The sequence below is a fragment of the Aquarana catesbeiana genome, linkage group LG03 (assembly GCF_042186555.1).
Source record: "Aquarana catesbeiana isolate 2022-GZ linkage group LG03, ASM4218655v1, whole genome shotgun sequence".
Lineage (NCBI taxonomy): Eukaryota > Metazoa > Chordata > Amphibia > Anura > Ranidae > Aquarana > Aquarana catesbeiana.
The window spans coordinates 578,883,719-578,898,105 of record NC_133326.1 but is presented as its reverse complement, the minus strand read 5'-3'; the positions used below and the strand labels follow the sequence as shown (position 1 = coordinate 578,898,105).

Genomic DNA, 14,387 nt, shown 5'->3' with positions numbered 1-14,387 from the left:
AGTTGGTGAGTCAGCTGGGTGGCTCGTGGGTGAGCGGGCTGGCCAATCAGGGAGCTGGCAGGCGGGGGAGCAGAGAGATGACATCATCTCTCACTGCCCGGCGCCCGCCCTGCTTCCCTGCAATGCAGTTCCCCTCTCACTGTGCAGGCAGCCGCTCTGCTGCCTGACTGATAATCTGCTGCCTGACTCTGGGACACAGCAGGAAAGTGACACAGCAAGTGACAATCCGTAACATGTGGCAAGTGACAATCTGTGACATGGCATGAGACAATCCGTAATGTGTGGCAGGTGACGTGGCAAGTGACAATCCAGGACGTGGCAAGTGACAATCCATAATGTGTGGCAGGTGACATGGCTAGTGACGCTCCAGGACGTGGCAAGTGACAATCCATAATGTGTGGCAGGTGACATGGCAAGTGACAATCTGGAATGTGGCAAGTGACAATCCGGGACGTGGCAAGTGACAATCAGTAATGTGTGGCAGGTGACGTGGCAAGTGGCAATCCATAACATGTGGCAGGCGACGTGGCAAGTGACAATCTGTAATGTGTGGCAGGTGACATGCCAAGTGACAATCCGTGACGTGGCAAGTGACAATCTGTAACGTGTGTCAGGCGACATGGCAAGTGACAATCCGTAATGTGTGGCAATTGACAATCCGGGACGTAGCAAATGACAATCCGTAATGTGTGGCAGGTGACGTGGCAAGTGACAATCTGGGACGTGGCAAGTGGACAATCTGCAACATGTGGCAAGTGACGTGGCAAGTGACATTCCGCAACGTGTGACAATCTGCATCTGGTGGCAGGTGATGTGGAAAGTGGACAATCCGCAACGTGTGGCAGGTGATGTGGCAAGTGACATTCCGCAACGTGTGACAAATTGCATCTGGTGGCAGGCGACGGTGGCAAGTGACACTCGGGGCTCCCACTGATTCTGCATTATGGTGAGTTGAACTATTTCATTTTATATAACAATGTAATAATAGAAATAATGTGTTTCAATCATCCTGACACCATACCAACCATGGTGACGTGTTGATTGAAGCGCCAACATCAGCCATTGCCCTGATAAATTGCTCCCAAAAAAAGTATTTTCTGGCAGTGCCCCTCCCGAGACAAGACTCTGGATCCGCCCCTGGGTGAGGATGAGGAATGTAAGTTTACTGTTAAGCCTCCCAGGCCCCGCAAGTCCGGCCCTGTCCCAACACACGCAGCCACATACAGCAGGAGGCAGGAGCAGAGAGCAGAGTGGGCGGGAGCAGAGTGGGCGGGCCAGACTGTTTTGCACTGTTTTGCTATTTTTGTGAAGAATATTTGCTATATTTTTTCATTAGGATAATTTCAGCACAAAGAGAGGGGGAGCAATGCCAGGTTCAAGGGTGCAGATGACCCTAAGACCTTAAGAATAAACTTGATTAAACTACCATTAGGGCCCCTGTTCATAATTGCTGTCTTATTTCGCCCCTATTTGTCTTGTCTTTACACATAAGTGTAATCAGAACAGAAATTTGTTAGAAGGCATGGAAATCAGCAATGTGTGTCCTTCAGGGGCTGCATACAATAAGTATACTGCATACTTTGTTGTTCAAAATTAATATAAGCTGTTGCCTGGGTACTGTGCCACATGGGTGTAGTAATCTGTTGTTCAATGGCATTAGTTAATTTTTTTGGGGGGGGGGGCATACAACATTTTGCTATGGGGCCCTGTAATTTCCAGTTACACCCCTGGCTGAGACAACTAAAATATTCAGCTGCTGATTTGCTTCATCCTGCCCAATAGATTCTATAATCCCCAGAAGGCAGGGGGAGGCAATCAAACCTGCAGCCAGTGGAACCCAGAACAGCTCAAAGCAATCACACACCGCTCCACTGATTACAGAGAAGCCAACAGAACTAAATGTATTTAGCTAACCTAGCAACCTATTTTGGAGGGTGCTACATCTATAATAGAAATGGAGCTCAGGTCCTGTTTCCCCAATATAGATATTTATTGCAAGAGAAGATCTTTAGTTATAACTAGAGGGATCTTGTGCTGGAGGAAGGAGTTCCCGATTCCCCGATATAGATCTTTAATTATCACTAAAAGGTTCACCAGCAGGAGGAAGAAAGCCCTGATTACCCTATATAGATATTTAGTTATCACTAGAGGGATCTCCAGCCGGGTGAAGGAGATCCAAATTGCATTATATAGATCTTTAGTCAGATTTTATTAAGAAGACTGTGCCCAGTTATGGAGCCCTCACTTACAAATAGATATTGACAAACAGAATGAGTCCAAGGGAAGGCCAAGAAAAATGTTGAATGGTCCAAGGGATGAAACATATCAGGAGAGACATCAGGAACTTAATATGTACAGGAAAGAAGGGAAATGGAGACAGAATAAAACCTTTAAATACATGAAGGGGGAGAATACATGAGGGCTGTATCTGTTGAAAGAATCTATAGCAAGTAGCTTTCTATAATGTGAACTGTATATATGAATTATACCTTTCTATCCAACAGGTGGCACTGCAGTATGATAGTGTGTAGTCTATGGTACAAGGTAATAACAGGATATACCTTCTGTATCTAAGTGTATGTACTTGAAAGGAAAGTATTCTCTGCATACAACAAGCTTCAAAGCGCATGATTCGATAACCTGCTAATAGGTTAAGGGCCCAGGCTATCTAATGAGTAATAAAGCAGTAGACTTGCTACCCAACAATGATACATATCGCAGAGCAATCGATAAGCTGCTATATGTTGCCAATGTAACATGACCAGACAGTGGACATATTATGCAGGAAAGTTTCAGCTCCCTGTCAGCGTGACTGTAACGCAGTAAAAAGATTGATGCAGTACCTCAAAGGAACAATTCAGATGAAGTTACAGTTACCAGCAACATCCGATCCAAAATTGGTCGGATATGTGGATGCTGATTGGGCCGGGGACTGTACAGACCACAAATCTACAAGAAGGATTCATCTTCCAGTTTGGGGAAGAAACCATAAGTTGGTCTAGTCGAAAGCAAACAACCGTCGCTCTATCTTCAACTGAAGCAGAGTACATTGCAGCAGCACACGTGTGTCAAGAAGCCATATGAATTCGTCAACTTTTTGAGGACATTGGGATAAACATGTCAAAACCAATTCCCATTTTTGAAGATAACCAGGGTTGTATAAAGCTTACACAATCAGAAAGGGTCAATCTTAGGACCAAACACATCGATGTCAAGTATCACCTACTGAGGGATAATCAAGAGCAAGATGTTATCGACATTCAATATTGCCCGTCAAAGGAGATGACTGCTGATGCACTCACCAAGCCTTTGTTGAAGGAAAGTCATAGTAATTTTCAGAAGAAGCTGAATATCATTTGACAAAGTACATGCTGTTGAGAAGGGGTGGTGAAAGAAGCAACAGCAAGTAGTTTTCTATAATGTAAACTATATGTATGCATTATACCTTTCTATCCAGCAGGTGGCACTGCAGCAAGTGTGTATTCTATGGTACAAACTAATAACAGGATATACCTTCTGTATCTAAGTGTATCTACTTGTATTGCCCTGTTTCCTGTTAGACATGATAAAGGCATCCTCTATGAAAGTAAAGTATTCTCTGCATACAACAAGCTTCCAAGCTCATGATTCAATAACCTGCTAATAGTATCTTCAGTGTGAAGCCAAAATCAAGAACATAGATACATGACCTCAAGCTAGCAGGAGGAAAGTTCAAAATGAACCTTTTTTACTGAAAGCGTAGTTGATATTGGGAACAAATATTCAGCAGAAGTAGTGATTCAGTCACTGTGAATGTATACATTCTTGGGACAAAACTACATGTATACTCAGACTATAATAATAAAAATGGGGCAGACTTGATGGACTCTATCATTTTCTGCTGTCACTCTTGTTGTGGTTGTTTACATTTCTGGTATAGAGTTTTCTGTGTATACAGTGAGTGGCTAAAGTAATTTAACTTGCTTACAGGGCACTTAAACCCCCCTCCTATCCAGATCAATTTTCAGCTTTCAGGGCTGACGCACTTTGAATGACAATTGCGCGATCATACAGCACTGTACCCAAATGAAATTTTTATAATTTTTTCCCACAAATAGAGCTTTCTTTTGGTGGTATTTGATCACTTCTGCGGTTTTTATTTTTTGTTTAAAAAATTTAAAAAGACCGAATTTAAAAAAAATGTTTTTTTTTGTTATAAAATTTTAAAAAGGCTAATTTTTCTCCTTCATTGATGTACGCTGATGAGGCAGCACAAATGGGCACTGATAGGTGGCAGTGATGGGCACTGATGGGTGGCAGTGATGGTCACTGATTGGTGGCAATAATGGGCATTGATCTGGTACATTGATCTGCAACACTGCTGGGTGTCACTGATTGTCACCACTGGTGGGCATTGTTAGGTGGCAATGGTGGGCATTGATAGGTGGCACTTGTAGGCATTGATAGGTGGCATTCATGGGCATTGATACGTGGCACTGGTGGGCACTGTGATGTGGCAATGTCAGGGGGCACTGGCAGGGGGTACTGGTGGCACAATTGAGGCAAAATTGAGGCATTATTGCCTTCTCCTCTTCGGGACCGATGTCCCTTGCTGGTGAGCCGGTGATCGGCTTTTTTTTCTCCTCACACTGTCAGCGCGAGGAGAAAAAAAAAACCATCACAGAGCTTTTGTTTTGACCATGCCATGTGATCAGCTGTCATTGGCTGACAGCTGATCACATGGTAAGGGGCCGGGACCGGCCCCTTACTTGGATCGGTGATCACCCGGGTCTCAGTGACTCAGTGATCACAGCGCACTCCATGCGCGCCCTGTAGGGCACGCGCGGCCTCCCGGGAATTCAGGTCCGCGCTGTAGCCGTCATTCAGCTATAGCGCGGATATCAAGTGGTTAAACCCTGTGTTGGAACACCCTTTTAATTTTCTTGTGAGTTAACCAGACTGTATAGTGTGAATGGTATATCCAAATATTGCTCATTTTTATGGAGATTCTGTAGATAAAAGTCCTTTTTATTATTTTCAAAACTTGGCAGTAGTGGCGTGCATGAAATAATGTAGATTATATTAATTTAGTAACATAGATTTTAATTCATAATTTTTACCTCTAGGTGGCAGTGCATCCAGCATTTTCACAACTTTTCCTGTAAAGAATACAAATAAAGTCACAATGAAGGTAACAGTACAAATGTTTCTTGGATTCTCAAAATGTTTTTACTAACATGTTCCTGATTGACAAAGCACAGATTTATGTTATATTTATGTCTGAGGAAAATTAAGAAAAAAACTATTCAGTATATCTTTGCAGTACATACAGTACATATTTCCCATGTTTTGTCTCTTTAAAGCACTGTGAATACAGAAAAATACCTGTTCATCTGCCAGAAATCCAGTGAACTCCTAACTTTCTGACAACGCTGCCTCTTCTGAACTGACATCCCTCTGAGAAATTCTCTGTGCTTATCCTTATAGAAAAACAACATATCTTTATTGTCAGCACAATTTAAAGCTGACGTTTAGTTAAAGTATAATTAAAGGTAAAACTTTTTTTTTTAAATTTTGGACAGAGTGGAGAGGTATTGGAACCTCTGTCTGTTTTTATTGCTGATTAACTCTTTCTATTTGCCGTGTTTACTGTTATCACCAAGAGTAAAAGTAAATGAAAATCACAAATTTTGGGTTGTCCCCAGAACAGGAATAGAGGGGAAGTATTCTCCCACTTTGGAGGGATTTCCTTTCCATTCCTGTTTTGGCTATGGGACAGGAAGCGAAGGAAAATCTCCCTAATGGTATGCAGATGGAAAAAAAAACCTGACAGGGTTATAACCCTTATGCTATGCAAAATGAAAAAAAAAAAAAAGTTTTGCCTTTAGTCCTTATTTTTATTTTGCCTGACCTCTTCACAATGCTGACCCTCCAAGGCTTTATGGGTTATTTGCCCTAGCCCTGCTACTGCAGTACATTAAAGAAGTCTCGACGGCAGCCCACCCCTTCCTGTCCTCTCTTCAATTCATTAAAATCCTTGTTTCACAGTATGCAACCCATTCTGTAAATGGGGGAGAGGTGGATGAATAACAGGAACCTTTCACTCATTCACAGAATGTGTTGCATTCTGTGAAAACACTACAAAGGCTTTTATAAATGAAGGAGAGGACAGCAGGGGGCAGGTGGCTGAGGCTGTAGTATTTTTTTTTTTAACTACTTCAATACCAGGCACTTATACCCCCTTCCTGCCCAAGCCAATTTTCAGCTTTCAGCGCTGTCACTGTTTAAATGACAATTGCGCGGTCATGCTACACTGTACCCAAACAAAATCCGTCAGAAGCTCTTTACCGAGATCGGTGTAGCAGTGTGTCAGACTGACACACCACACCGCCACGATGCACGCCCCTACGGGCGTGCAAGAGCGGTTGTTCTGGAGGGCCGTCATTTGATGGTGAGTGGGCGGCAAGTGGTTAAAGGAAATCTATGGTCACAGTATACACTTTCATTTTATAACATCAGCATTGTACTAGCAATACAAACAATAGATATTTTTGACAATACACTATAGGCTTACTTGGAAGATCTCCTTTTACGTTGTGATGTCTGCCTGTCTGATGGCCATCTCTTTCCACAACTTCATTCCCCGCGTGCTTTGCGGCTTCTCCTCTGCTGTTTTCCATTTCCAAGGCTGGTGGCCATAGATGGAGTGAATTTCTTTCCTGCAGCCGCAGGTTACAGGAACACACAGAGCTGACAAAGGAATCCCTCCCGCCGAACCATTGTGTTCTCCCGGCGGAGAACACAGTGATTGTTGCTAGCAGCTATAACAGCCACTAGAGATAATATCATGTAAAATCCGGCAGGCTGGTTGTACCTACGTTGATCGATCAGCTTGGGTACATTCAGCCTGCCCATACATGGTTCAAATCTTCAGCAGGAATTCAAACTGTTTATGTTGGCTTAAGAACTACATATCTATGGTACCTTGCTGCCTGCAAGATATGATTGCTGTACTGACTCCGCCTCCTTAAACTCCTCCTCTCAGCACTTCTGTAGTTCAGAATATATGATTTTATATTTTGACAGTAGATACATTTCAATTACATTTCAGCTTTAACTTTTAATAGTCTCTTTTTTTTTTCAGGAAAATGAGAATCTCCCTTCTAAAACGTTAGCAGTTTCTGCTGTTATCGCTGCGGTCCTTTTCACTATTTTGATGTCACTGATCCTTTACAGATGTAAGTACTTTTAAACTGGCACTGAAATAAAAATACTTCCTTTGCTTAAGGTCCCATTCACACTTGGCTGCTCTGAAAACATGGGCAGAACTGTGTGTTTCTGCCTGCATTTTCGGAAATGCGGTAAATCACACAACTCACTTGCGGTGTCATTATTTCTTAATGGCACCCTAAGTGCAGTGCAATTTTGCTGCATTTGTCCTGCAACAAAACATGCAAAAATTGTGGCAAAACGCACAACTCTCCATGCTCAAAAAGGTTCTGGAGCATCTTTAAAGAATTTGTAATACATAGGGCGAGCAAGTGAATGAGCTGCCCTATGCACGACCCACGGAACTGCACAAAAACTATGCAAAACAAAATATGAGCAGGGAGGTGCGTTCCCGCTGTCCAAAGTGTGAATGGGGCTTAAGGGATGGTGACACTGGGACTGGTGTGAAAGGTGTCTGGGAGGATCTCTGTTGGCTGTAGGATCCAAGCAAAATTTTACTTTTTTATCCATTTGCTAAATGACTAAAAGCTGTTTTTGTTTTTTTATGTCTCTTAACGTTAAAGTCAACCTAAGTATGCAAAAGTTTGTCATCCACACTCAGAACTTTAAAATTAAAAATGGGTTCTTCTGAGCTACTCATGACTCTTCCTCAGGCTGCAAGATTATAGAGCAATCTTTGTTGTGCTGACACTTTTAATGGAATTTAATAAAAGAGCTAATTTTTATACAAGGATTTGAGTGCAGATAACAGATTTGTGCATATATTGGGATCTTTCAAGATCACCAATCGGGGAATAGTCCTAGCACTGGGCATCTGTAAATTGTGCAATCCTACACTACAAATAGGGTTGCCACCTTTTCTTCAAGTTAAATCCGAACACTTAAGCGTCGCACAGCAATTCTTTTTCATAGTATGCATAGATAAACTATGCATAGATGTTGCTATTAAATAACATTTCTAATCATATGAAGTTAATCACAAGACTCCCCTTTACATCAGAGTCCACAGAGTTCCCCCTTTACATCTGAATCTGCAGAGTTCCCCTTTTACATCTGAACTTGCGAGTTTCCTTTCACTGTAAGGGGGGACTCTGCAGACTCTGATGTAAAGGACAACTCTGGGGACTCTAATATAAGGGATGCTCTGGTGCACGGAGAGGACTCTGATGTAAAGGGGAACACTGTGGCCTCTGGTGTAAAGGGGAGCTCTGATGTAATGAGTGCTCTGAGAACCCTGATTTACCTTAGCGTACTCACTTAGAGGCAGGAGAGAGAAGGGGGGGAGACTTCAGTCACAGACAGGGATGGATGGTGAGCTCACTCACCCCTTGGCAGTCAGCACCTCTCATCCATATATATCTGAGGCTGCTGGGCTTCAAGTTTCCCGCCCCACTTTCCTTTTCTGAGATACAGCGCTGGGGATTGGAGTGTGGGCAGACAAAGAGGAGTAGGGGTGGGAGAAAGAGGTGCACATCAAGCTCCTCTCCTTTCCCCTTCTGTGTGTGTGTGTGTGTGTGGAGGGGGGGGTTTGAAAGTGTTGGCTTTGGGCAGTGTGAAAGAGTGTAGCAGACACTCTCAGCTTAGACAACTGCAGCCAGCAACCCTGCTGGGAATCCATAGTTTCGGTCTGAATAATGTGTCCGGGTCTCAGACAGTTTGAAACCCGGACGCATGATTCCAAACCCGATCTGTCCAGGTGAATCCCAAACAGGTGGCAACCTTAACTACAAGTAAAATCCTACTTAAGGACTTAAACCTAGCACATAATGTAAATGCCCCTGGGACTTTAACAGGCAGTAACTTAGTATGGTAAAATATAACAAAGCTTTATTAATATAAAAAATAAAAGCAGATTAAAAAGCATCTAATGTCCTCTTGACAGGTAGGGTACGCCTGGGCAGCTACTAAGGTACAGGCATAGGCGTGCGCAGCCTATTGCATTAGGGTGTGCACCCCAAAGCTCAAACACACATGCTTGTATTATATATATATATATATATATATATATATATATATATTCAAAAGTATTGGTATGCCTGCCTTTACACGCACGTGAACTTTAATGGCATCCCAGTCTTTGCCCGTAGGGTTCAATATTGGGTTGGCCCACTCTTTGCAGCTATAACAGCTTCAACTCTTCTAGGAAGGCTGTCCACAAGGTTTAGGAGTGTGTCTATGGGAATGTTTGACCATTCTTCCAGAAGCTCATTTGTGAGGTCAGGCACTGATGTTGGACGAGAAGGCCTGGCTCGCAGTCTGCAGTCTAATTCATCCCAAAGATGTTCTATCGGGTTGAGGTCAGGACTCTGTGTAGGCCAGTCAAGTTCCTCCACCCCAAACTCACTCATCCATGTCTTTATGGACCTTGCTTTGTGCACTTGGTGGAAGGGGGATTATGGTGTGGGGTTGTTTTTCAGGGGTTGGGCTTGGCCCCTTAGTTCCAGTGAAGGGAACTCTTAAGGCATCAGCATACCAATACATTTTGGACAATTTCATGCTCCCAACTTTGTGGGAACAGTTTGGGGATGCCCCTTCCTGTTCCAACATGACTGCACTCCAGTGCACAAAGCAAGGTCTATAAAGATATGGGTGGTGGAAAATGTACTTCAAATGTAAAATTTCACATTATAATAGTAACTAAAACATATAAAATTAGGTGCAACAATCTAAAAAATAAAAATTCCAAAGTGCTATAATGGTGTGAACCTCCCATCTAAACAGTTGTTGCACTTGAGGTTAATCTGTATAGCAAATATCTATAGGAGGGGTTTCCACCATCCCTGCTAAGTTTCATTTTATACAGTATGTCTTATTTTCAGTTTGATGTGTATTATATGTGAAGTTGCGTATCAGAGACCGGTATTGTCGTAATATTGAAGCCTGTTGAGATTTCTATACATTAGGGGATTCCACCATTATTGTTAAGTTATTGATCAGTAAGTTAGCGCTGCACTTTTTTTTTTTTTGTGGTGTGGGAACACATAACATTGCTTAGCACAGGCCTTTTACTGACACTTTTTTTTATTTTACCTCCAGTAGTTTATTGTAAATAGTAGTGTGGTGATTACCTATTATACTAAAGAATGGCATGTGGAATTAATAAACATCAACAGATTTCAGTTGTGCCCCACCAGGCCGGCCCCCATGTGCCTGGATTCTGAGTTCATGGCCCCATCCCTGCACTCAGTGCACTGGTTGGCACAGATTGGCAGCACTGACAGGCAGCAATGATTGGCACTGATAGGTGAAGGGGTTTTAGAGTACTCCAGGTACATGACAGACCACCCAAGGGTTAATATTGCAGACCACTGAAGACCCCCCATACCGTGAGACATCTCACTGAACATTAGACACAAGAAGTGAATTCAAGAAAGTGTCTGCCTTTATTAAGTGTGTTACAGCTTATATATGGTTCAACATACCAATAGAAAGAGGGGAGGGGGGAGTGGTTAGTAAACGATGTATTTGTATATATTTGAAATATATAGTTATATGGCTATACAAGTCAGTGACCCTTTAAGATACGTCATCATAAGTTAACACGGGTCAACAGGTCATCTGGTTATGAATCATAAGTCATGCATCCTGTCCCAGACAAACCAACCCGCAAGGATATACTGTATATACAGTCAGGTCCATAAATATTGGGACATCGACACAATTGTAATCTTTTTGGCTCTATACACCACCACAATGGATTTGAAGGTGAATGGTGTAGGAATTACAACAGTTGTCTGCTGTTATCCTGTAATTGATGGGCATCTTCTTAATAAACAAGGCTAATTTATGAGTGCGGCTGTCCAGAATTCATTCCCGTTTACTGTTACCAGCAATAGCCAGCACCTTTAACCTCTGAACCAAGAAGGATTCATTTTAGTCTGTTTGGACTTTTTTCTGGAGCGGTGATTACTTCTTCTTACATTCAGTTCTTGCAAATTTAAGCTATCTTGTATACTAAAATAACAGAGCATATCAAAGCATATCAGTCACAATGGTTTGGGCATATCACTACAATAGGTGCCACTGATTGTCGCTAATCGAAAGCACTGATTGGCAGCACTGGTTGGCACTGATAGGCAGCACTGATGGGCCCTGATTGGCACTAATAGGCAGCATTGATTGGCACTGATAGGCAGCATTGATTGGCACTGATAGGCAGCATTGATTGGCACTGATTGGCAGCATTTAGTGGCACTGATTAGCAGCACTGATGGGCACTAATTGGCAGCACTGATGGGCACTGATAGGCAGCACTGATAGTCGGCACTGATGGGCGCTGATAGATGGCACTCATGAGCATTGATTGACAGCACTGATGGGCACTGATAGGAAGCACTGGCACTGATTGGTGGCATTGGTTGGCATTGATATTAGGCAGCACTGACAGGTGGCACTGATTGGAAACACTGATTAGCACTAACTGGCACTGATAGGCACTGACAGATGGCACTGATTGGCACTGACAGGTGGCACTGATTGAAAACACTGGCACTGACTGGAAACACTGATTGGCACCTGACAGGTGGCACTGATTGGCACTGACAGAAGAGAGGGAGTTCCACACTGAGCCGATATTGACGTTTAGTGAAACTGTGTGTGAAACTGACTTGTAATGTAACTGCATGCAGAGAGACCAGCTGTCAAAATTGAGTGTAGCTGCCCGCCCAGACCCCACCCCATTGGCTGGTGTTTGATAGGTGCTGGGTCCTGCCTACCCCAAAATCAACGCTCAATTTTGACAGCTGGTCTCTCTCTGCATTCAGTTACATTACATGTCGGTTTCACACACTTAACGGCTCTGGCAATCGTCAATATCCGCTCAGTGTGAAACTGCCTCACAGGCAGCAGACTGCACACTCGTTGGATGCAGCCTTTCACAGAAGTCCCACAGGCAGATCTCAGGAGGGATCTGCCGCCCTTCTTAAAATGCAGCCTGGGACCGTGGGCCCACTGGGTCCCATGGTAGGGACGGCCCTGCTTAAACCAATGTACAGTGTCAAACTTAACCATCCAAAAATACGTATAAAAACATCCATTTACAGGAGGTCATCACAAAGAGGATGGGGGAGGGAGGGCCCACTCCATAGGAGATGATTGGTTGCCTCAAAAAGGGGAAGCATATGTCCTCGATTTGTGCCCCGATGCAGAGGCACCATACTAAGTTACTGCCTGTTAAAGTCTCGGGGGACAGTTACATTATGTGCTAGGTTTAAGTTAGGAATGTAGGCAGCTTTACCCAGTTATGTGGTTCCGACCAACATTTTCCTTCTTTACTTAAGGCCCCATTTACATCTGAGCAATTTTCAGCTGGTAAAACGCTCACTTTTGAAGCTCCAAAATGCCCAACAAGCAAAATTCCATTTATTTCAATGGCTTCTATTTACATATGAGCATTCTGTTGTCTGAGGAAAAATGCCTGAAGCTCAAAAAAGTACATGAGATTCTTTTTGGCAGATTACAAGCGTTTTTAGCCCCATAGACTCCAACAGAAACATCTGACTTGAGCAGAAAAACACTTGTAAAACGATCGTAAAACGCTCAAATAGCAGCTCTCCACCCCTAATTTCCTCTCCCTCTCCTCCTCCTAGTGCCTTCTTTTGGCTAAACAAAAACCTCTGAAGCTGTAAAATGATTGTAATACACTTCATACGCTTTAAAAAAGCTTGTAAAAAAGCTGCAAAAAAGCTTAAAAAACCACCAGTAAATCGATACACTCAGGTGTGAATGGAGCCTTAGGACTTAAGTGCAGAACAAGGATAAAATCAGCTTCCTTAAATGAATTTGTTGAAGGTGAGGTCTGTAGCAAATTACAAATACATGAGTACTACAGCTTTCTGGTGTTCTGGGATCCCATTTTCTTACCAGCTAGTAAAGCCGGAGAAGCGCTCATGAACAAACCCACCACAAAATGACCAAAGGAAAGTGTAGTCTTCAACTGAAGTATAGAGGAGGCCTCATTTTATTTCAGTTCTTAAACCACCGAGATCTGAAAAGAAGGAGTGAGAGGGCCACATGGGTCCCAAAACACACCAGTGTGACATGTCTGCACCTTGCCTTGTGGTCATATGGCCAGTGCTCTGGTATAAATGCATGTGTGAAATAATAGCGATGTAGCCAAAAAATGTAATTAATTGTTTTTGTTCTGCATTACAACAAACTTTATTTGTATCTACAGGGAAATGCTACAAAGCCATAAAGAAAACAGACAGGTAATAACAGGAAAATAATCAAAGGTTATCGTGCCACACTGACAAATGCCTGAAATCAGGTCCGTGTTGCCCAAAAAACAGATTTCAGTCTCACATTTTCTAGAGCAGATTTAATTTGATTGGCTGATTTGGGCAATACAGGTAGTGCTAGAAGAAGGTCATTCAGTTTCCAAGGCAGAGATGCCAAACTGTACCACACCCCCCCCCCCCCCCCTTTAACATGCAAGCTTGATTGTCTTTTGCAAGTGAGATCTCACTTTCAGCTGCCACCCACTTGTCTCCACATGACTCTGGATCTACCAATTGGGTTTTCACGCTGCTGTCACTACTCCTGTCAGCCTGTAGCAGAGGGAATGTGCCAGGCAGCACCCCTTTCCCATACAATAACCTATTGCACCAGGGGCAGCTTCCCCTCCTGCCACCCTTACCAACTTGTCCCAGCACACTCTTTTTCTGTGCAGCACAGTTAATAACGCAAAATAAATAAATGTATTATTATTTAATTTTTTTTTACTTTTTGTGTTTATTATTATTAATAATAATACAAATAATAATAATGTATTTTGTATTTTTTTAAGGTTAGGGGTTAATTATTATTTATGTATTACATATTTTTAACTTATTATTACTTGTTAATTATTGTTGTTATTTGTGTATTTATTTGACATTTATTCATATATTATTACAATTTTTTTTTACATTTGAGCAGAAAATCACGCAAAAACTTGCGACAAAACACGCAAATGTGTACAAAAAACGTGCAAATGGCGCATTTCTATGGGAATAAAAATGTGCCAAAAATAAAAATGTGCCTGATTCAAGCTACAAAAAAGCTCCTGAGTTTTTTTGAGCTTCAGGCAGCTTGGAGTGGAGATGTGAACCAACTCCAAAGAGAATAATTGATTTTCTCTCCTCCAGTATTTTGGAGCTTCACGCTTCAAGCGTGTGAATGGGGCCTTACACAACAGC

The 14,387-nt window shown here is 42.6% G+C and overlaps 1 protein-coding gene across 3 annotated transcripts in view; it reads left to right on the top strand.

Annotated features, from left to right (window-relative positions):
• LOC141132947 (hepatitis A virus cellular receptor 2 homolog) overlaps positions 1 to 14,387 on the top strand; it is a 61,727-nt gene that overhangs the window by 46,566 nt on the left and 774 nt on the right. For all 3 annotated transcript variants that reach the window (XM_073621968.1, XM_073621969.1, XM_073621970.1), the window contains 3 exons: positions 5,106 to 5,170; positions 7,124 to 7,217; positions 13,385 to 13,418. In XM_073621968.1, coding sequence (XP_073478069.1) covers positions 5,106 to 5,170; positions 7,124 to 7,217; positions 13,385 to 13,418 — 193 coding nt within the window. The remainder of the gene's footprint in view (positions 1 to 5,105; positions 5,171 to 7,123; positions 7,218 to 13,384; positions 13,419 to 14,387) is intronic.